The sequence below is a fragment of the Ictalurus furcatus genome, chromosome 29 (genome assembly GCF_023375685.1).
Source record: "Ictalurus furcatus strain D&B chromosome 29, Billie_1.0, whole genome shotgun sequence".
In the NCBI taxonomy this organism is placed as follows: domain Eukaryota; kingdom Metazoa; phylum Chordata; class Actinopteri; order Siluriformes; family Ictaluridae; genus Ictalurus; species Ictalurus furcatus.
The window spans coordinates 16,557,127-16,581,541 of record NC_071283.1 but is presented as its reverse complement, the minus strand read 5'-3'; the positions used below and the strand labels follow the sequence as shown (position 1 = coordinate 16,581,541).

The window sequence follows — 24,415 nt, the reverse complement described above, 5'->3', positions numbered from 1 at the left end:
ATCATATTATGTTGAGATATGTATATTATCTTTGGTGTAAAAGCCTCAACATAATACGATTTTTTTATCTAAGTGCAGTCCATATGTGTACATGTCTCAACATAATATGATTACTTGATCTCAGTGCAGACCACAAGTCTGTATTAACATTATCTTTGATATACTACTCTCAACATAATTAGGACTGAAGATGATGACCATTAACGACAGCTGTTAAGAACGTGACAGTTGGTGATGGCCATTAATGACAGCTAATTAGAAAATGACGGTTGCTAATGACATTTGACTGGTCAACATAATTAGATTTGATGATGACCTTTGACCTAGACCAGTCACATCCAATTAGTGAATTTTATTAGCTTACATAATATACAAACCAATTCTCTCTCTAACCACTTTAGTTTCACATATGATCACCACCACATGGCCTGGGTTTGAATTGGTTTATATTAAGCAAAGTTACAACACTGAATTTTGGCTGCAGTAATAAATAAACAATGAGTCTACAGTGAGATAAACAGCTGGAATTGATCTGGCAGGGTTTTAGCAATTGCATAGAAAAAAATGATATGTTAAAAATATATAGTTTGTGTTTTCCTAAAGGTTATAGTTATCATAAAGCTTGTTTTTGGGTGTGTGTTTAGGTGCATAATAACAGACAGATTAATAAATGGAGCTTACGGCCTTATCGTAACTAGACACAATATGAACATAAACTGTTTTAAAAGTCCAGGTTTAAAAAAGACCTTTTTCCCCCTATAGACAAAAATCCCACAGAGCAAATAAAGACTGTAAAGTATAAAAATAAAATAAGGCTTAACCCACAGGAGAGAAGTATGGCTGACTCAGTGTGCTATATATAGTGGTGATATTTACAGCTGAGTCAGAGAGAGAGAGAGAAAGAGAGAGACAGATCTGCTGTTTTGGGACCGAGTTGCCATGACATCTTCAGATAATGTCTAACAATATGCCTTGTATAAAAGTCAGCTGCTGTGAAAAGGCCAACGTCACTAACAGAGTCAACAACATGGAGCTTTTCTGCTGGTGTGAATGCGCTATATAACGTGCACCTTACTCCTTCAAGCTGCATCTCAGCTGTAAAGGTCAGGACACGAGGCTGGTCTTAGATAGCGTGGAACTGAGGGTTCGGCTCAGTGTTGATAAAGACGCATTAGCCAATCAGGTGACTCCAACACAAACCACTTTTAAACATATTTATCTTCGTTCACAGTTGTCAGGGAGAAGTGACGTAGGAGTCTTTTTTCTATCTAACACACACACACACACACACACACACACACACACACACACACACACACACACACACACACACACAGCACTGTTCTCCTGTTCTTATGAATAATTCTCAGATTCTCAGATTTTACTGGAATGGATTTTATTATTATTATTATTATTATTATTATTATTATTATTATTAATAATAATGATAATAATGCGACAGTCTTGGATTTCCATACGTAACATTTACGCAGTGTTCTTAGTGACTTTAACAGCTATGTTACCGAAATAAACTAATTATAAAACACACAAACTATTGAAAGCATTAAAGTAAGTGCACATCTTTGGCATTTAAGATTTCCCCATGTTAAAACAACATACTTTTAGTGTTTATAGTATGTAAGACCGAGGCTGGTGGTGGTATATACATCAGTCTGGCCTTATATGAAGTTGATAAATTTTTTGATGAATTATTGTTTATTAAACCTGAAAAATTATATAAACATTTGCACATCCAGTGGACATGATCATTTTAATTATTTAGCTTATAGTGATTGTATTTCCACAATTACAGAAGAAATCAGGCATAACATTAAATAGAAAAGACAAGCAAGAGCATTAAAAAAGAAAGCACAATGATGTAGTATCATGCTCAACGGGACCAAAATCAACTCGTAACTGGGTTCTGAAGTCAACAGAAGGTTACGTTACTGTGGCAGGCAGCGAACTCAAGCTGGAAAATCATTCCATTCTACCAATCTTCTCCATGATACCAGGGATGTTATATAGCTCTGCGCGCACACACACACACACACACACACACACACACACACACACACGACAATCTAAGAGAAGGCATCACAATGGTATTGACTGCAAAATACAGGAAAGAACTCAGGATTCACTTGATCAGGAAAACAAATCAGAGGCGGCGAAACATGATTTTAGAGGTAGAAATAATAATAATAATAATAATAATAATAATAATAATAATAATAATAATAATACCAGAACTTGATCTATTAAATCAAAATAAGTCACTTGAACTTTTCTGAAAGTAGTTACAAGTTAGCAAACAAAAAAATCTTAATTATTTCACACTTTGTAGAATTTTACAGTAGTTATTCTACCCTAATACAACAAGGGCAGCAAATTATTCAGAGTAAGATGAATTTCTTCATGGTGACCCTCAAGCACCAGGTTTTGCCACTCCTGATTTAAAATATTGCTTAGCAAAGAAGATGCTAGCGATATAACTGCACAGAGACACAAATACAGTATTAACAGCAGCAAAACAGCTTCATGTAGCAGCTCAGACCCTGAATTAAAAGCAATACAGCAGCTATTCAACATGTTCAGCATTTCTGTAGACAGCACTGAAGTCCTGTATTCCGAGTGCAACACTAGTGGGTGTCTGAACAGTCCTGTACATTTCCATCTGCTAATTATAAATATATGTTGTCTTGCACAGAACAGGTTTAAGTCATCACACTTCACTGAGACACTAGACAGCAGGGTGCACACTCCAGGCCTGGAGTCTACTCACCTGCTCTAACACACCAGTAGAGCTTTTCCACTGAACAAACCCCAACCCAAGGAGGTTTCCACAAAGCTAGCTAATAAAAGTGGAGATTAAATGAAATACTTGGTTTAGTGTAACAGGTCAGTCCAGGCTCAGTGAGTTCCATCAATAAAATTCAGGTACAACTTATTTCACTAATTCAAGTTGGAATTGCTCAGTTGAGGTCGACATGACATTTAATCCTAATAAACAGTGGAGTGAAGATATGATGATATGGTGGTGAATGAGGGAGCTGCTTTATTCACTCCAGCTGTTCAACCACTTATAATTCAATTATATGACAAGTATTAAAACATTATTGCAAATTAATTGCCAATTAACAAAGCTCCAGGAGCATCGTGTCAGAAATATACGACAGACTATATATATATATATATATATATATATATATATATATATATATATATATATATATATATATATATATATATATACACACACACAATTAAAACAAACAATATAATATAAGACCAATTAAATTGGTCCTATAGTCAAAAGTAACACGTTTAATATAAACTTGATCCCAAGTAAAAAGTACAAGTATTTAACTATAGACTATGACAAAGTGACATAACTGAGGGTTTTTTAAAACTGTAATTTAAGGCCAGCTTTTTATTTAGTGCACTGTGTTCATAAAATTATACAGGTATTTTTTTATTATTCTGATTTTTACTTAATCTTTTCATCATTACCTTTAGAAAAGATTTATTTTGAATTAGGAAAATACTGAAGATTTTCCTAAACCGTGTAATTGTTGCTGTAAGAAATTAATTACGGAACGTTACTCAGAGCACCGAGTCTACGATGTTCTACTGTGACAGTTTCTACACTACTTAAGATTTTTGTACTGTAGCTAAAGACACTAATAAGGATAATTCTCTGACCAATTGATGGCCTGCGTTATTTCTAGCCCCACCCACATGTCCTGCCTCAGCCTGGGTGACACCTCTGCAAGAAAGGTAACCAAATTCAGCACTGGCACTTGGGTCGAGTAGTTCAGTGGAAAAGCCTCATTACTGAACCTGAATTGCAAATACTGAACCAGGTTTAACAAGTGCGTTAGCTCAGGGAATCCACTAAACTCTCCTGAACAGAGTGCCTCACCTTGACATACAGGGCTCATATGTCTTTTGCATCTGGTTTGAGATTTAAAAGTTAGTCATACTATAATTAGTTAAGCGTCTCAGGAAGTATAATAATATATAACAAATCAAAGAAAAGTGACAACCATGGATCCATGTTTGAAAATGATTGAGACTGAAGGGTCTAAGATGATGCAACATTTAATGTCTGCTGTTAAAAAGGCCATCAATAACATCCTTATATGGATGAAGTGCTACCACTAAAATGGGTTGTCAAATATTGACAGCAGCTAGTCTCTTTTGGAAAACTAGCTTAATACGTAGAACTTCAGCTACATGTAAAAGGCTTTAGATACATTCAGATAAGTCTTAGATGATGAACAAAAAAAAATGTAAGTGTGTGAGATCGTAATGTCTTTTTGTCCATCTATTCTACTTCCAAATGGGCTTGAGAATCCTGCCACTGGTGGAGTCTCTTATCAGGAAGGATTTCTCTGAGAAACTGCTACCCTTTCGGGATTGCTCCTGCCCAGTCTGTGGTGGGGGTGTGTCCGTCTGTAAAGTGATTCGACCAGAGGCCCGGACACTCTGAACCCTCCTTAAAGATCCAGCTGGTTCACCCTGGGCAGAGTGTCCACTAGATACAGAGTTTGCCTTACTTCCAGAAGGCACCTTCAGCGAGGAAGTTCTCGATAAGGTTGAGCTCTTTAACAGAGTCCCTGGTACAGGCTGTGTGGCCAAGTCCTTTGTGGTTCTAGAAGAGAAAGCAACAGTGTTGCGAGCAAAGCTTGGCAGAGCTGAGGCAGACTTCCGGGCATGGGTTGGTGTTTGAGGAGCACTAGCATCAGATACAGCCTGAGCCTGTGCCAAGGCTCTCATGGTAGAGCGACACATTTTCTCTTCTACTGGAGGTCTGGGGATATTGCGGACAGGTTTGGCAGTTGGTTTCTTTATGGAAGGCCTGTGTGGAGTGGGATCTTGAGCCAGCTGAGAACCTGCAACACTTGTGGTTGTACCTCTTTCTGCCTTGGACTCTGGAGGAAGGCTAGAATGGCGAGCTGGTCTACCCTGCTTGTCACCCTTTCTTGCAGGCATGCTCTGGTCACGTAGTGGACGTCTTGGTTCTGTGTTCTTATGCACAAAAGATTTCTCTACTCTCTTAGCATTGCTGCCAGAACGACTTGCCTTGGTGATTGGTACCACTTTGCGCAAGTGTCTGGTCTCAGTTGGCGTAAGGGTTCTTGCAGGACGTTCTCTTCGAGTGGCAGCAGGTTTAGATGGTATCTTAGTTTTCAGGTTGGCTGGTTTGGGACTACATATCTGCACTGCTTTCTCACCCACCTTTCTACCTTCTGCCATGTCACCGCTGTCGCTGTCCGCCTCATCTGTGGTAACAGATGGAATAATTGGGTGCTCTTCTGCTGGTTTCCCTTCAAATGGTTCATCAGCAGATGCTGACACAGATGGATCATTGGTGGACAAAGACTCAAAGTTGGAAGAAAGTGAACTAAGGTCTTGAAGGAGATTTTGGAAGTTGTTGTCCTGTAGTTTTATGTCAAGGTGAGACCCTTCTTTAAAAATAGGGGTACTCTCTAGTTCTGAGAAGTCTAATATAACAGAGCAATCAGTTTCAGTGCAGTCCAGAATGTAAGGATTAGCTTTCTTATTGGACAACAAGGGGTCAAGAGGCAAAGGTGTGTCACATGTTGTTGAGGAGACAGTGCTGTTTTCCTCTTCCTCCTCTCTCTGAGAAATTATTTTAGTGTCATACACTGGCCCTGATTGTGGTGCTTCCTCAGATCCCCTACTAGATGGAGGGGTGTCTAGAAAAGTTGTTTTTGGAATGTCTCTTTCCTTCTCTACATCTGTCACAGCAAGATCTCCTTGGTTATCCAGTGGTGTGTAACTGCTATTATTATTATCTTTTGGATTTGATAGCTCAAAGGCATGAGGCCCAGACACCAATGTGTGTTTTTCTACACTAACATTCATGTGTCCAACATCATGATGTTTCTCCATCCAGTTCCTGTTGTGACCTAGCTGAGAAGAATGTATACCTTCAGAAACAGCTGCAGAATTATTATTACTGTAAACATCAATCTCCCTAGTGTAGCTCGACACTGAGTATCTAGCCAGGGGGCTGATTGGTTCAGTCTCTGCCGTTGGGGAAGTTACCAGCTTCTCATGATTGAGTTTCTTTTGAGGCCCCAGCTCTCTGTTATCATCTGCTGTGGTCAGCCAGGCTATGGTTCTTCTTTGGTGAGGACGTCCTGACCGTGGAAGGCTGCTGAATTTAGTGATGTCAGCCACAGGAGACCCAGAAAACAGCTCCAGGTAGCCACGGAGGTTGCGCTCGGTTGTTGTGTGGCGGTAACGGCGGGCACTTGCAGAGCGTTCCAGTGGACTGTGGGGACTGTGTGGTCGGGGATGCAGCAAGAAGTCTAGGAGGCCGTCTTTGGTGAGAATGTCCACATCATTTTCACTGCTGCTGCGGCCAAAATTACCACTGCCGCTCTGATCCCCGCTGGCAGCAGCCCAGGCAACGCGCCTTTCTTCCAGCTCACGGAGACGCTGCTGCCTGGCAGCTTCCTTCAACTCCCTATCTAGATTATCCTAACCAAGAGACAGAGGCGACAAGATGAATACAAATACATCAATATGATGCAATTATTTCTACAAGTACAACAAATTTTCAGGGATAATTTTTCCATTGTAGCTTTCTGAGAAACAATTACGCAGGATAGCTATACATGGATTCTTAAATCATCACTGAATCTAAATTAAAAACTGTAACTTCATGTAGTTAGAATCATTTGTGGTTTTTTGTTTGTTACAATCAAATGTGTAAAAATTCTGTATAGACTTTTTTGGGCCATAAGAAGGACATCATCAGGCATCATGTATATACCTTCACAGCTTTCTCAAACTTGAGACAGAAGTCTTGGAAGATCCTGAAGCACTCGTCGAGTTTGAACGTGTCTTTGTCTTCACAGAAGAAATCAATAAGAACATTGCCCTCCTTGCGCAGGTCCAGCCTGCGTTGTTTCAGGTCCTGAAGAGTTTGTGTTGAACTCTAATGAGCAAATAAACAAATCATAAGCTGAACAGATTCACAAACACCACATCTGACTGGAAATTTGGGTATAAAATCCCACAATTATACAAAAACATGAGCCGGGAAATCTCAAACATAATGCCTACACTAGGTCAGATTGCTACCATAATCTTTCAGTTATAAATCAGATCACACAACTATAATCAGCAAACATCTTTCATGTACTAAATATTAAATACAGTTCCATATTTTCCTGTATTTATCACTAACAAAGAAGTAAGACAACCCACCTCACTTTATTCAGAGGCTTGCTTATGTGTATATTTCACATTTAATCCTCATGTGATGCCTTAAATATCCTCATCTCAGGTTTATGTGCTGAAATTGTAATCAAATTGGTGGACTTGGGCCACTCCTAACCTGCACAAATGGATTCAACTGCAGGAGCAGCTCAGCATTATCCTGAATCTTCTCCTCAAGAGCCTGCATCCTGACACTGAGTGAGGAGAATTCTAATTCGATGTTTTCCACCGAGATCCTACAGGTATAAAGCACAGAGACAGGAAGTGTGTTAATCTACAATACTCAGTGGTGATGAGAACAGTGCAGATTACATTACAGCGTTTGGCAGACTCTCTTATCCAGAGCCAATTACATCTGAGCAGTTGAGGGTTAAGGGCCTTGCTCATGGGCCCAACAGTGGCAGCTTGGCAGGGATTTGAACTCACAACTTTCCGACCAATAGTCCAACATCTTACCCGCTGAGCTACCACTTCCCTAGCGTCTGGATCTTCTGCCACTTTCAGGGTTTAATAAGGAAGAAGACAAACTATGGTAATGTCACACACACACACACACACACACACACACACACACACACACACACACACACACACACACTGACATTACCTTGCAGCACTCTGTACATGTGTTAGCTTCTCTGGGAACTTCAGCAGATTCTCATCTTTCTTCTGTGCTTCCTGTTTGAAAGGAAAAAATATTAAACAAAAGTTGGGAATTTCAGGTAACGATCAATGAGGACTTCACAAAAACACTTACCAAGGCCACAAAATGGAGCAGGTTCATGCCCGGTTTGTTGGCTTTGGTATCTGCTAGTGAGAGGAGTGAGGAGAGCTTGAAGCCCACAGCATTTCCTGCGTAACCTCCCTGTGGAAATCCCACATCACTCAACATGTCAGTGGATTAAAGCTTTTAGACCTCATTGGCCATTTGTGCTGTTTGTCCAGCCGACCTGAGGAACAGTTTCCTCACATCTCATCATTATTAATCAAACGAGTTCTACAGAATTTACAGATCTGAGTACACACATGGTCCACAATCAATGGAGTGTGGTGCTTCTTACCTGGTTCATTATGTTTCCAGCTTGGAGGACTAGGTGCAGGATGGCGTGAAGTTCTTCACAAGTCATTAGCTCTGTTAGTGAAGTTAACAAAAATTCAATGAGCAAAGAGACATTTATTTGACATTATTTGATAGGAATGGTGCTGGCTCAGTACGGCTCTGTGCTGGATTACATCCTCTCATTTATTATTCGCTGTGGATAAAAACATCTGCCAGATAAACACATCTGGATGTAAATATCCCTCATGTGGGACTACAGTGTGATATTTCTCAGTCTTGGACTGTATGACATCTCTGAAAACAAACTTTACACACTGGATCACATCTGCCAAAATGAGAAATATATTAACGTCTCAATAATAAATACATTATACAAAAAAAAAGATCTAGAAAAATCTCCATATTTTAATATTTCTTTAATTAATTTAATTATTTATGTATTCTTCAATGTGTGCGGTGTGTGTGTATAGCTGCAAAGTATTTTGGAAAATTAATATACATCCTCTCTCACACACTCACACACACACACCCTTCTCCCACACTGGAATTGATCTGAGGTTTGGCTCGACACAACACTGTGTATCACTTTACATTTGTGGATGTGGGACATCTGTGTGTGTGTGTGTGTGTGTGTGTGTGTGTGTGTGGCCACGCTCGTGTGTGTGTGCGCGCGTGTGCTTGCATGTGTGTGTGTGGTGTGTGTGTGTGTTTGCATGTGTGTGTGTGTGTGTGTGTGTGTGTGTGTATGCGCGCACACGCTTGTGTGTGTGTACATGCTTGTGTGTGTGTGTGTATGTGTGTGTGTGTGTGCGTGCATGTGTTTGCGTGTGTGTGCGCTTGCCTGGTCTTACCTTCTGTGGCCAAGCGTACAATATTAAGCTCTCGACTCAATGCTGAACAAGATGGAGAGAACTCCTCCTGCAGGACCATGGCCTCGATTCGCACGTCAAAACTAGAACACACACACATGCGCACACACACACACGCGCACACATGCACACACACACGCGCACAGAGTCTACCACTGCTATATTTTACTCAGGTATTTATTCATTTTAGCATCATATACAGTTACAGTGATCCTCTTCTGACCTTAAACACATGAAGCTGTGTAAGGCGCTACAGAACATTCAAAATATCACAGACATCACAGTGAATGAGGAGTGTGAGTGTGTGTCTTACCATGGTACCTGGATCAGCAAAAACATGAAAGAATCCACCATGCTGAGCTTTGTTGGATCTCCTTTAAATTCCCGCAACTTTCTGATCTACACATCAGGGAAGCAACAGAACGAAAGTGTTTTATTACTCGAACACTCTTACAGCTGTGAGGTGAGTTTTCATTATTATTATTATTATTATTATTGTGTTTTTTTTCACCTCTTCTTCCTCAGGCAGCAGTTTGAGCAGCTCTTTCAGAGGCTCCAGTCGGAACTGCGTACTGTTCCCCAGCCGGATGTCTTCCACTACAGCCTGATTAGACCTGAGGGACACAAAGTCCTGTCTGATTAAAAGCATCCACAATCTACATTCATCCTCTTAAGGAACACACACACACATACAGGAGGTTTCACACACTTACTTCTTGAACTGTTTGAGGAAAATACCCATGTTCATCCCTCTCTTTGAGTCTAAAATGCTGATCTGCAGGAAGAGAATAAAATTCAATTCAATTCAGTTTTATTTATGTAGCGTTTTTAACAATGGACTCAAAGCAGCTTTACAGAAATATATAAACACAGGATACAAAGGTCAGTATTACATATAACAGCTAGAGGGCGCCAGCACAGCAATGAGTCATTTTATCCTAATGTAGAAAATCGTCATCAACAGGTATGACCAGGATGTCCCACGTGTGTGTGTGTGTGTGTGTGTGTGTGTTGACATAAGAGCAGCTCACATGTCATGATGTGTGGAATTACAGCTGAGTGCTAAACAATAGGAGTGGAAGCATCGTTATCAGAGCTTTATTTAGCTCTGCAACTTACAGAGCTAAATAAATGTCGTGCTACTATAGCAACCATGTCACCACGGTAACCATGACACAGCGAAACACTGTGGGTCGCGTCGATGTCCAAACCCTCACTGGTGTTTGTAAAACAAACATATTGCTACCCATTTAATGTTGGGTGTGTCTGTGTGTGTGTGTGAGTGTGTGTGTGAGTGTGAGTGTGTGTTCAGTATGAGAAATAACGCAAACACCACTGAACATTTTCCAGTTTCTATCAGATGGTGGCTCAGAGTTTTTATCGCAGCTTTACATTAGAACCATAGACTTTATACCTTTACCAAATCTTTTCCGGTGAAATCAGAACACAATAAAATTTAAAGATGTGACATTTAAATGTTTAACTCCTTTTAAAAGGCTGCTTCTCTGGTTATATAAGTTAGGGTGTTTGTCTTAAATTATAAGAATTTAATTTAAAATTAAGACATTTTTCCATGTAACACAGAAACATTCTCAGTACATCTGTATAAATCTGATTTGGGGCGGAGGTATTTATTAGCTCAGTTAATGATATTAGGCTATCACAGACAGCAGGAGGACATGGGGATGTTTACTAATTTGCATACTCATATATATTCATAGACCTTGGTGCTTTAATGAGGGTGGAGCAGTAGAGATGAGCTCAGACCATTGTCATTCATTTTTCAGGCATTAAAGCATTTGTTTGTCTGTTCTCTAGATCAGTGGTCACCAACCCTGTTCCTGGAGAGCTACCTTCCTGAAGACTTTACTTCCAACCATAACGTTCCCACCTGACCATCTAATCATTGCCTTAAGAAGTTCTTGATCAGCTAAAACAGGTGTGTTTGATTATGGTTGGAGATGAAACCTGCAGGAGGGTCGAGCTCCAGGAAGAGGGCTGGTGTCCAGTGATCTATGGGTTATTTTTAATAAAGATCATATAGAGACACGCTGGACATGATGGACGTTGACTGATGTTCTACATGGTGTTTGTGTGCTTTAATTATTCATTTAATCTTTGGCATTGCAGAAATCTGGCTATCCGTGTGCTAAAACTAGGCCATGCTGTTACAGTTAGGAATTTCCTCAATCCTCAGAGACTTGAAAAAAAACCGTAACGTCCCAGAAACAATAAAACACAGACCTGTTTCTCACCAACGTCTCAGAACCTACGGTCCTGATTAAAGAGCGGCTGTGAGTGCATTCCCAGACAAGGATTAAAGTTTTATATGATTTATTTACATCTATCAGAGTGTGAGAGAGAACATACACACACACACCACCACGTCTGTTTGCTGTTCACACATCACACTGTACACGAACTATTTTATTGTAATCTAAACAATAAAGATGTGTCTCTGTTTAAACTCTGACTTTATGTAGCATTAAAAGTGAATTAGGTCCAGAACAAGACCCAGCTTTTACATTTGTATGATTTTCATGTCAGATAACATACAATATCTTTATTAGATAAAATATTAAAATGGTAAAAATGGTAAATGGCACTGTGTCTCATTCACCCATTCACACACACACTCACACACCAGTGGTAGCAGAGCTGCCACGCAAGGCGCTAACTTGCCATCGGGAGCAACTTGGGGTTCAGTGTCTTACCCAAGGACACTTCGGCATGTGGAGTCACATGGGCCAGGAATCGAACCTCCAACCCTACGATTAGCGGACAACCCGCTCTACCCCCTGATCCACAGCCTCCATATTAGATTATAGATTAGATAGATTAGATATACTGATGTGAATAAATGCAGTTTAGTTGAGGAGGCACATACACACTCACCTCATCTTTGCTCTCCTTGAAGGAACCTCTGCATGTTCCTATTCGAGGATTACGGCTGGCGCTCTGCGTGCGCACCTCCTCCTGCTGGCCAAACAGCTCTTCCACGCTCCTCACGTCAATCTGGTAGTGCTGCTGTCTATCCGCCAGCGTCCATATGTTGGGTTTGCCGCGAACTTTCTCCTCTGGGATGGGTTTCCAGTAGAAGCTACGGACACGACGTTTCTTGCGCGAGCCGTGTGGATGAGTGGGTGTGGTCAGGGCCTCGGGTGGAGGTGGAGGAGGCAGGGGTGGAGGTGGAGGAGCAGTTGGAGCAGCTTCAGTTAAAAGGTTCAGGTGAGATCTTTGTTCGTGTTTGGGGTCTGGTACACAGGATGTAGAAGGTTCTGGAGAGGAAGGACTTTCAGGTACGAGGCTCTCATTTGTTAGGCCAATGGATGCTTTCCCACTGGCCATGGTGGAGGTCACGGGGTCACAGAGAGCGTCAGAGCCCAAGCCAGTCCCGAATGGCCCGTGTGTGGACGGGGTTTAAAGGAGCACTGAGTGATTGGGTTTTGTAAGCTAAGTGATTAAATGAAACATGATCTTCCATTTATAAGATTTAAATCTAAAAAAAATCTAAATAAAATAATAATTTAACTTCTGTCCAGAATAAGAAGACGTTTTTATGTAGAATATAAACAAGATATGATGCATGATTTAAAACCGTTCATCCAAGCTGTATGGTCCTGCTCTTCTCCTCAGGAATCGGTTCTTCCTCATGTCCGTATGTCCATCTGCTGCGACACAAAATGCTCTGCTGCTCCTTCACGGCTTCAGGGTCAGCACTTAAAAGGTCAAAGGTCAGCATTGTAGAGCTGCAGGAGGGTCAAAAACAGAAAAAAAATACATTATTCTGTTTTAAACGTGCGAAAACAAGAACCGTTTCATGTTAGACAAGAGACGAGGCTACGATGAGGAACTAACAAATCAAAATCACTGATGCTTCACACCACACACACACACACACACACCAAACATTTCACTTACTGTTTCACAAATTTCAGAAATCATTCTGTTTTTACAGAATTAAAGAACCAGACTGCAGAGTGAATGCCAGCTGGTCATCTGACACGGTTTATATAACCAATAATTCTTTAATCTTTCTGTTTGTTCAACACACGTAATGATTTAAACCTGTTAATGTGGTGCACTTCGACCCTCTGATAGGTACGCTCCACATAAATCCTGGTTTCCAGGAGATTTTTTTAATGTTTTTGTTTTCTGGGTTTGAGATTCTGATAAAATAAATACACAGAAATGTGAAGAACACAGACATCGTATATCACCACCAAGATTTGGATACAGGAGTCTATGTTCACATTACTCATTTGAATATGCAAATAAGCCACGTCACACAGGCCTGTTTACAGACAGGGTTGTCAGGGAGACAAGACACTGACCAATCAGCACACAGAGATCCATGTATGGTTGGATCCTACAGAGAAACTGATCATCGGGTCTTTATCTGAGGACATCAGAAGAAGAAGAAGAAGAAGAAGAAGAAGAAGAAGAGGAAGCTCAGATATACTTTGGTGCCATCATTTAATAATCATGTTTAATCATGAACTCCTGCCTTAGATCTCAGACATCACAATATTTAAACTTTAATTTCTGTCCTAATCAGCTGAGTCAGAATGAAGCTCTCACCTGCCTCCATTACAGCTTTTGTCAGAGAAAATGACACGTCAAAGCTTTAATAGTAAAGCACCGGTTTCTCCTTACACACTCACACGCACGCGCACGCACGCGCACGCACGCGCACGCACGCGCACGCACGCACACACACGCACACACACGCACACACACACACACGCACACACGCAGTGTGTTATCAGCCAGCAGCAGGACATGACAGATAAAGGTGTGTCCCACCCAGACACACCACAGCAACAGTAAACTAATCTATATTTATAATAAACACACCCAGTGCTGAAAGCTCCAGCGTCCTGCAGGTGAATCTCACCGTGTTCTCACTGACAATAAACACTTTCCATCCATCTGAGCTTCACACAACCACAGGTGTTCCTCCTTCTCATCTCTGTGTAACACATACTCATCCACCAGCTTATCCATCTCGACTCACACTCCTCACAGTACACACACACACACACACACACACACACACAAACACATATCGTATAAGGGACAAGCAGTGCTTCTGCAAATTCCTCCTGGCTGCTCACTCGATCCTGCAGCTTTTTACTTATTAAAGTCTCAGAAGTAACATAAAGCCTCGCCTCTGTCCTGCGCCGGAGAATTTATTATTAATTTACAGACAGAAGAGAATAAATTTCACTTTTACTATTAACCTGACCTACAAACTACTACAGACTACTAACATATCATATATAATATAATAACTACTAACATATAATAATAATAATAATAATAATAATAATAATAACAATAATAATAATAATAATAATAATAATAATAAAAATGGGGGGAATGAAGCAAAAGCTGTATTTACAGATTGTTTGGGTTGTAATGTAAAGTACACAATGTAATGGGCCAGTGGGGGCTTGGTGGTTAAGGCTCTGGGTTACTGATCGGAAGGTCGGGGGTTCGAGCCTCAGCACTGCCAAGCTGCCACTGTTGGGCCCTTGAACAAGGCCCCAACTTCCTGACATGCTGGTGTATGCGAATAAAACAATTTCACTGTGCTGTAATGTATACGTGATCAATAAAGACTCATTATTTTCATGTGAGCCTGAGAGATTTTATCAGAGAGCAATGGGTTAACACACACACACACACACACCTGTCCTCAGCATCGTCTTTGCTGCAATGTCACACACTTGATGCAGAAATAATTAATGTGTCCAATTTGGATGAGATGAAATGAGATTGTTCGATTGTTTATTACACAAATACGCTTTATATCACATTTACAACAAGGTTAGGAAACACTGACATGGAAATTCTGCGTTAATCCCAGTATTCCATATTCACTGTGTACCCCGATCAGCCAGAACATTAAAACCACTGACAGGTGAAGTGAATAACGTTGATGATCACGTTACAGTGGCACGTGTAAAGGGGTGGGATTTATTTATTAGATAGCATGTGAACAGTCAGTTCTCGAAGTTGACGTGTTGAATGCAGGAGAAATGGGCAAGCATAAGGATCTGAATTGTGTTTAATCACACTCTTATTACTCTGATCATGCTTTTCACCTGCACTGAGTTCATTGTGTAAACAAACTGTAATAAACGCTTATTTCACTTTAAATAATCCATAGAATACACAGCCTCTGCAATACATGCCCCTGAGCTGTTAGTACAGAAACGATAACATATTAAAACGAGCGTATTAATATAAACCTGTGATTTGCAGCTGCAGCTGTAATAGAAAACTAATCAACCCGTTCTGACCAATCACAATCCAGAATATAAATGTGCAGTGGTTGAAATTAACAAATTAATCTTTGCTCATCATCCCATCATTTACAACAAACACAAACTGAACTCACACACACTTTCCTTCTGTGTGACCTTTTTCATCACAGTGCTGCTGAAATCTGATTGGTCTAAAAGTGTTGCTTAACTTTCTGTGTAATGTAGTGATGAGGATTTAATAATGATTATAGAGTACAATCCTGATACAATGATACAGGTAATAATGCCTAATAATTTATTAGAAACACTATCTCTTGCATGTTCCTAACATGAGCCTGTTCTCCAGCATGTGCTTGGTTCTGATGAGTTCTGATCCGTACTTCAGTGAGCTCAGACTGAACAACAGAAATGCAGATTTGATCCGAGCTCCAGTAGAAACGGGAATTACAGTTTGTGGAAATGGGAACATCATTATCATTTATCTAAAGCTACCGCTCCTCCATTCACACACTCCTGAGGTGGAAACAACACACACACACACACACACACACACACACACATAGACACATACACATATACACACACACACACACACATACACACACACAGACACATACACACACACATAGACATACACAGACACATAGACATACACAGACACATACACACACACACACACACACGCAAATGATCACTCTGTGTGCTGTTGCTAACTGACGCAGGAAAAAACAGGAATTAAGCCACAATATAGTTCTGTAGTTATTAACATCATATGATAACACAACAGTACTCACCCAAATACGTTATTTTAATGTTTGATAATGATAAGAAAAAGAAGAAGAATTAATATTATGTTGCCAAGTAATCAAATGTTAAAACATTGTCAGGGCTTTCTCTACCATAGTAAGGCTGAGGCGCAGCACCTTAAGCTGAATAAATGTAAAAAGGCATCGAGAAGACAAATCTGAATGAACGTAAAAACACAGGTTCTGTGCACTGAAAAAAACCCCAAAAGAACAGGTGGCTTGATCTCAAATGGAAAGGTAATCTGGCAGCAGGAATCAGCTGCCAATTAACAATCAGTGTTTGTACAAACATTTGTGTAATTGGTGTATGACAGAAGCTCATCACTAAGCTAATCAGACAACTGATTGGATATTTCTGTACTGTTAACTCAGGATGGTAGCTACATCCATCGACTCAGACCCTAACCAAAGCAAGCTGCAAGCCATTGATAAGGTAAACCTCAACAAAAAATAAATGAAGTATAAATGTTTTCTGTTAGGCAGTAATTCTTATGAATGTTAACAATAGCGATAGCAGATAGAGAAAAGATATAACTAATGTAGCCTATTTTACATTTAAATAAATCGGTAAGCTCGCTAACTTACATAGAAATTTCTGCACTGAATCAAGTTACATTAGTAAGCGAAGCTAATTAGTTGACGTTACATAAAGATCACGCGACTGAACTAACATTAGTATCGAACATATCCAACTGTTTCTGATGAAAACCACTGGCCAAAGAGTTTTTTCTTATAAAAAGAAAACACTGTTCCAAAATGAAGTTGAGAGCGTCCTGAAAGAAGCCCTCACAGCTCCCGTAGATGTAGAGAGACTGTTCTCAGCCCTGAAGTTTATAAGGATTTATGAATTATAGGATGACAGAAGAATCAGTCCCTACAAAATCAAGCAATATTCAGAGGAGCTGTAATTTTTCCAAATTGCCACAGATTTTCCACATTTTTGGGCCAAGACGCATCATGTGACATCATCACAATGTGCATTCAGCCAAAGCCCTCTTCGATTCACGTACGTTGAACATGAGTACAGATAAAAGGTCTCATTTACCACAAAAAAAAACAAAAAAGTTGCATCACAAATTTTTATAAAAGCCGCAGCCAAATCAGGCGCTTTTGGACGTAACAATCACAGTACGGACTGAAGCTATAACAATTAATATATAAGACTAACATGGTCTGGTGTATTTGACTGGCTTTTGAGCTGAAATATGAACAATCTTTAGCCAGGACTGAGGACTAAACCTTTAAAATCAGTTTAATTTTTAGGTCAAGACCCCACTGAGAAACAGGCTGACTGATGGTCATCTGAAGTTTGCTGCCACTGATGGACCTCAGCCTGGGATGTTGGACTACAAAAGATTCATTATGAGATTTTACAGGGACAACGAAACTAGGAAAGTGAAGTGTTCAAAAAAGGGTCGTGATATTGCAGTTGAAATAAATCAAGAAATTCTCTGTCTGTCTCCTTTATGTCCTTTGGTTGCATTTTCAAAATAATTACTGTGTGTATTTTAGGGATGCACCGAAATGAAAATTCTTTCCCGAAGCCGAATATAATGAAAAACTTGGCCGAAGGCCGAATACCGAACACGTTTTTTCGTGTTTTTTCCATTTATTTTGTAATTTTTTTCACCATTGCATAAATTAAATAGTCAAATGTGCTTTTTACTATTTTGTCTTGCTTTTCAAAGAAAAAAATCAATTACAAAAACTACAATTTCAAAATATTTATTTAACACTGAACATTTTTTTTCATTCCAGCAGGCATAGGCTACCAACAAGGCACAATATAACTTTAAATAAATAAATGAGTAAAATAAAAATATTTTGATGTGGTCATCTTTGAGCCCCTTGAATAGCCGATGTTAGGCCTATAACTGACTGCTGAAAGAATGGAACACTCTGTAGCCTACAACAAAAAGTGCATTAAAAAGTGTATTGACAGGAGTGCAGAAACTGGTTCTGTTGGTTTCTATAGGGCTGATGATATTGGGGATATATACCGCTCGCGTCCCTGTACACCTCGCCGAGTATTGTAGTGGATATAGTAGAGTTAGATACACTGTCAATGTTATGTTCCTTGATAGATTTAGTTAGTTTAAACTATAGATCAGTTCATTTAGTCCCCGCTGGTGTTTCCGCTCCCAGTCCACAGTACTAGTTCATGTTTCTTGTTTTGTGTTTTGACCCTGTTTTCTGTGACCACGACTCTGATTCCTGATTTTCCTCCGTTTATGCCTGTTTGCCGATCGCCCGACCCTTTGCCCGTCTTGACTACGTTTTTTTGGATTACGATTTGGATTTGTCTGCCTGCCCTTAAATAAATACGTCTTTACCTGCACCTGCATCCGTACTCTACTCCCTTACGTCTTGCGACGTGACAGAATACTCCGCGAGGTGTACAGGGACGCGAGCGGTATATATCCCGAACATAATCAGCGCTAAGCGCTGGCAGCTGAAAACAATAAAGCCACACCCCCAAACAACAACCAATGACAAAACAAACGCACGTGTCCACAGTAAACAATGTCACGGTTGTCAACATCCGAAGAGCACGCGCTCTCTGAGCACTCGTGCATGCGCGCGCCCCCTCATCTCTCCGAGCGCCGAGATCGTGACATACGCGCGTCTCACTCTGGTTGCTAGGCTATTTGGTCGCATCATCAAACACATCATCGTTCGGTCAAATTTATTTGGCCTTTTCACTTATTGCTATCTTCGGCCGAATAATTTCGGTTGCCGAACATTCAGTGCATCTCTAGTGTATTTCAACATGTTTATTTTTCCTGTGTACACATGAAGGTAAGCTACATCCACTAAGCCCTCTGAAAACCCTGTTTGTATGTTTATATTGTATTTGATGGTGCAAATAAAGCTAACTTAAGTTCAATTTAATGAAACAAGAGAGACAAAGATAATAAAGATGAAAGAAACATGAAGAACACAACGTGATGGTAAACGGAACATGTGGAACTCCAGGAAATGCAGGAATCTCAAATTCCTGGACATCATAATCAATATGCATACGAGCAGAAAATCATCAGCTCAAGCACAAGCCAGATCACAGAACGTCACACAGAACGTCACACAGAGACCTCATATGGAACCTCACATGGAACCTCACATGGAACCTCACATGGAATCTCACACAGAGACCTCACACAGAGACCTCACACAGAGACCTCACACAGAGACCTCACACAGAGACCTCACATGGAACCTCACAGGAGACCTCACATGGAACCTCACACAGAGACCTCACACGGAGACCTCACACGGAGACCTCACACGGAGACCTCACACGGAACCTCATATGGAACCTCACACAGAGACCTCACACGGAACCTCACATGGAACCTCACACAGAGACCTCACATGGAACCTCACATAGAATCTCACACGGAGACCTCACATGGAACCTCACACGGAACCTCACACGGAGACCTCACACGGAGACCTCACACGGAGACCTCACACGGAGACCTCACACAGAGACCTTACACGGAACCTCACACAGAGACCTCACACAGAGACCTCACACAGAGACCTTACCCAGAACTCACACAGAGACCTCACACAGAGACCTTACATGGAACCTCACACAGAGACCTCACACGGAGACCTCACACGGAGACCTCACACGGAGACCTCACACGGAGACCTCACATGGAGACCTCACATGGAGACCTCACACGGAGACCTTACATGGAACGTCACACAGAGACCTCACATAGAACCTCACATGGAGACCTCATACAGAGACCTCACACAGAGACCTCACACGGAACCTCACACAGAGACCTCACACGGGACCTCCTGCTAATGACAAATTAGCCTGAGAGAAAAATCTACAATTAAAATATTCATATCACTCACATTTAATAATTAAGATATAAAGAAGCAGACAAGTTTCTATTATTTCCATAATTCAGTTTTAACAGTGAGCGTGCACACACACACACACACACACACTTTATTCCTTCATTAAAGAGGCATTTATATCCTCAGTGTGTTCAAACTGAAGCACAGTGAGAGCTGATCATCAAGGTTAAAGGTCAGAATGCTGTCTCTGCTAAATATTGTTACAAAAATAAAAACTTTATAAAACACCATTCCAGAAGATTTAAATCTGGAATAAAGTGGCAGCTTTATTCCGAATAAACACAATTAAAACTCTCAGCGCTCTTATACTAACACTAAGAGGAAGCATTACTGCGCTTAGCAATAGCACACGGATCGAGTTTCTCCTTAACCCTGAGGTGATTATTAGCTTTTCATTGTCAAACAAGAGAACAACTAAATGGTGTTTACATGAGCTGAGTTGTCCTGGTACAGCACCACATGGGACAACCTCGTCACACTGTCATGACACCAAACACTAGAGAATGCAGGAGCTCTCAGGAGCACTACTACAGTGAAGGCACCGTCACGGAGCAGCTGATGTTTATGTGTTAAACTCTGAGAGATGAACTCAGTCCCTGAGAGCATTATTACACAGAGCTGTGGGAGCTGAGGAACTCTGAACAACTTAATCACTACAGAGAGCCATGATAAGTTTGATCACATGATATACCTTCTGATCATTACTGAGTGTCTAATGCTCTCTAACGTAATGGGGACCTGGCCCTGTAATCACCCCCACCATCCTCTCCTCCCCATCAGCACCCTGACTCCCAAAAACCCCCCCACCAAGCACCCCATCTGCCCCCCCCCATCACCACGTCTGCCCAACCAATCACTTTGCTGCCCCCCCAAGCACCAGGTCTGCCCCCACAACCCCACCTGCCTCCCTACCCCACCACACCAATAATCACCACACTGGACATCTCCCAATCTCCACGCTTCAAGTATGCTGATGTGATGTTGTGTTGGGAAAAAACACCACAATAGTTTTACTACCCTTTACCCTCAGAGAATTTCATGTCAGTTTGGCCTCTGAACTCAAGTGGATGTTATCACTCTCTCTCTCTTTCTCTCTCAAAAATGACAAATTAAAACAGAGCTACACATTTCCACAATTTAATAAAACAATTAAAAAAAAAAAACAGATTGCAAAAACCTGACATCCACATTCACTCATCAGGTGACACAATCACAGTTTTGGATTTTGAGGACCAGTTGGTTTCTCCCACTAAAAGGTTGTTACTATGGTGATGTGGCAACAAGACTACCACCCCACCCCCTTTTGCCCTGACCCCTTCAAAAACTTTTCCATAGCTTTGTTCTTCAAGTCTTGAATGGAATTTCTCCAATTCATCACAGCATGAGGAATGGCCTGGGTCTGTCGTAGAGGCTTCGGGCAGAGGATCATAATCTAAAGCACAAAAGCCGTGAAACAATAAAGCCTGCAGTGACCTCAACAAAAAGCCTGCAGGGCTGGAAAGAACACCCATGAGTACAACACACATTAATGCTTAAAGGTTAGTACATCATATAAATATACAGAATATCTTAAACATATTAATAATTAAGAACAAAATCCAAACGATCCAGTACACAATCCAGAAGTGTCAAAGACAGCCATAAAGAGAAAACACACCATGAATGATCTGAGCTTTTAAGCACAAGATGGAAACCTGATAAACCTCAAGAACAGGAAGTCCAGGTGACATTTCCTCAAAAATTAGTTCTGAACCTGTTCTTGTCTCTCACACAGAGGAGTTGCTCAGAACTTCTTCAGTAGTGAACCATGATGATGTGGGCAATTATTATTTTTGTCTTTATTACATCAGCAGCTGGATTAAGTCTGAAGTAAACAGAAGCTTATTAAAATGCTCAGATTCAAACAGAAGCCGTAAAACTCACTGGGTGAAAGGACAATGAACTAAAATACAGCAGTAACTACTGACATTCTCAGAACCAGAACATGGAATCATCATCACTAGTGATGTCTCTCAGCCGTGCTTCATTTATTTACTGAAGAATGAAGAACCGAATAATGAAACAGTCCAGATGGTCACAGAACTGTGAGAATCGCACATACATCTGATTTAAACGAGTGAAGATGGTGTATTCAGATTTCATTTCAATTAACACAGTCTTATGAAATGTATGAACACTAGCACTGCCCCAAATCCTAACCCCGCCCTTGACCCTAATTTTAACCTTTGCAACTATTCATACAAATTTAATTGTTTTGAAACTGCGAGCACAAGATTGTGTTAAAAATATTTCTGTTGCTTGGTGATTGTTGATCACAGACTTTAAGGCCAAATAGAATTTTAAAAAATGTGAAGTATATCTATAAATATGTTCGAATTAAAGTTAAAATCCATGAAATGTAATCATTGTTTTATGTCAAATGTAATGTGCTTCACTATTGAACGAAACCAACAGTCTCCCTGTGCCACAATCCTGGTGTTAAAGCACCTTTCAGTTTTAAGTGTATGTTAGCCAATAATGCTGAGTAACAAGACATGTGTGAAAGATTCATATCGCAGGTCAATCCAGCTTGTTCCTGAATGATGGTGAACTTCCTGCAACATCACCCTGAAATACTAACATTTCATCTTATAACCACATTTAGAATCACAGTGCAGTTTATTTATGTGGTGTTATAGTTTATATATATATATATATATATATATATATATATATATATATATATATATATATATATATATACACATACATACACACACACACACACACACTATATATATATATATATATATATATATATATATATATATATATACACACACAATATATATTTTATCTAAATCTACACCCTCACAGACAGAACCATCTACAGGACGTGGTTAATTAAACATTAACAGTGTGAACAGATTCCTAAAGCCTTCATCATTAATCATTAAAAATTATAGTGATTATGTTTATTAATAAAGATGGAGATCAGAAGAAATTACCGCAATGACATGCATTAGAAAATGTTAGAGGCGCGAGGACACATTACATAAATACAAGACATAAATGAATAAATATATAAATAGTTAGATAAATAAATAAAGCCTTTATGATGTGGGAGAGACTGTAACTCGGTTAAACTGTGTGTTTATGAAGAAACTCGTTATTACTGGACAGGAAGAAGAGACAGCGGATAAAACAACACGCACGAGACTGAATTAAATCTAATTTAAGCTTCAGACATGAATAATAAAAGTAATAAAAATCTTACCGAGTGAATATATGGACATAACCTGCATTATAATCCTTTATTTCACGCGCACAGGTGAGGAATCGGTACAGCCGGTACCGTAGATGCCCATCCTCATCATACTGCGGAGAGCGCGAGCCGCCGCAAACTACACTCTCCGCATGCGCAAATCTCCAACAGCTCGCAGGTGTGACCCCACTTAGGCCACGCCCACCAGCCAAACTCACGCGCTACTTCTCTCCTTGCTCCCTGTGTAGGCGCCCTACCTAGTGTAGGAACAATGTTAGCGTAGAGACGTTCACCTACATTGATACCGGCCTTACACACGTTTATAGAATACATATGACGTCATTTTACATTATACATATATAATATGATTTAATAAAGCAACATGTTATACAATCAACTTAAACAAGTGAAAATAATCGGCCTATCTATGCAAATAAAACGTGACGGATATTACGTCATTGCACAGCATTACATAAAACAAATATATTAAATAAATAAATAGAACATTTAAGTGATTTAATGTGTATAATCCTGTGGAGAGTTCACGTGTCATATCCACAAACTGTGCTTTAAAATTAATAAATTATTTTAAATAATAAAGCTGAACATGACTGACATGTTTCTGAATTGATCCTGAATTTAATTTTATTATATTTTTAATTAATTTCAATAATTAAAAGGAAAATAAAGGATATATCCTCCGCCACTGCCTTGTACAGCAATAACAGACACACACACACACACACACAGAGAGAGAGAGAACAGACTGTACACAAATCCTGAGGAATAATCGGATATAATTATCCATAAGTGCACTCTCTGAACATCAAACACATCCAGAAGTCTCATGACTCCTCCCACCCAGCACACGTCATATCCTGCCCCTCGCAACTGCCGAAAGACTCATGACGACTAAATCAAGCTTCACAATAATTTCGGTTTCTTTCCTTCTGCAACCAGAGAGTGAGAGAGAGACAAGTAGGGGGGGGGGGAAGAGGGAGGTGGGGGGGAAGAGGGAGGTAGGG

The 24,415-nt window shown here is 40.2% G+C and overlaps 2 protein-coding genes across 3 annotated transcripts; one reads left to right on the top strand and one right to left on the bottom strand.

The window, feature by feature from the left end:
- Positions 1–3,271: 3,271 nt before the first annotated feature.
- Positions 3,272–12,710, bottom strand: fhdc1 (FH2 domain containing 1). 2 transcript variants are annotated; one of them, XM_053619394.1, is made up of 11 exons: positions 12,085–12,710; positions 9,903–9,964; positions 9,701–9,803; positions 9,503–9,588; positions 9,172–9,272; positions 8,322–8,392; positions 8,018–8,125; positions 7,868–7,938; positions 7,379–7,496; positions 6,812–6,976; positions 3,272–6,516 (listed from the first exon to the last, which is right to left on the bottom strand). In XM_053619394.1, exons 1-11 carry the CDS (start codon positions 12,535–12,537, stop codon positions 4,336–4,338), a joined length of 3,519 nt encoding a protein of 1,172 aa, XP_053475369.1. In that variant the 5' UTR covers positions 12,538–12,710; the 3' UTR covers positions 3,272–4,335. The 2 variants fall into 2 exon arrangements, with proteins under 2 accessions (XP_053475369.1, XP_053475370.1); XM_053619395.1 differs by lacking the exon at positions 12,085–12,710 and adding an exon at positions 10,221–10,282.
- Positions 12,711–19,376: 6,666 nt separating this feature from the next.
- Positions 19,377–19,998, top strand: LOC128604330 (probable zinc transporter protein DDB_G0269332). The gene is made up of 3 exons (XM_053619396.1): positions 19,377–19,628; positions 19,667–19,683; positions 19,722–19,998. Exons 1-3 carry the CDS (start codon positions 19,377–19,379, stop codon positions 19,996–19,998), a joined length of 546 nt encoding a protein of 181 aa, XP_053475371.1.
- Positions 19,999–24,415: the final 4,417 nt, after the last annotated feature.

Coding starts and splice junctions, on each gene's coding strand:
- fhdc1 (XM_053619394.1), bottom strand. CDS start 12,537: ATGGCCAGTGGGAAAGCATCCATTGGCCTAACAAATGAGAGCCTCGTA. Junction 9,965..12,084: donor TCAAGGAGAGCAAAGATGAG/GTGAGTGTGTAT, acceptor CTCTTCCTGCAG/ATCAGCATTTTAGACTCAAA. Junction 7,497..7,867: donor CATGTACAGAGTGCTGCAAG/GTAATGTCAGTG, acceptor TTATACCTGTAG/GATCTCGGTGGAAAACATCG.
- LOC128604330 (XM_053619396.1), top strand. CDS start 19,377: ATGGAACCTCACATGGAACCTCACATGGAATCTCACACAGAGACCTCA.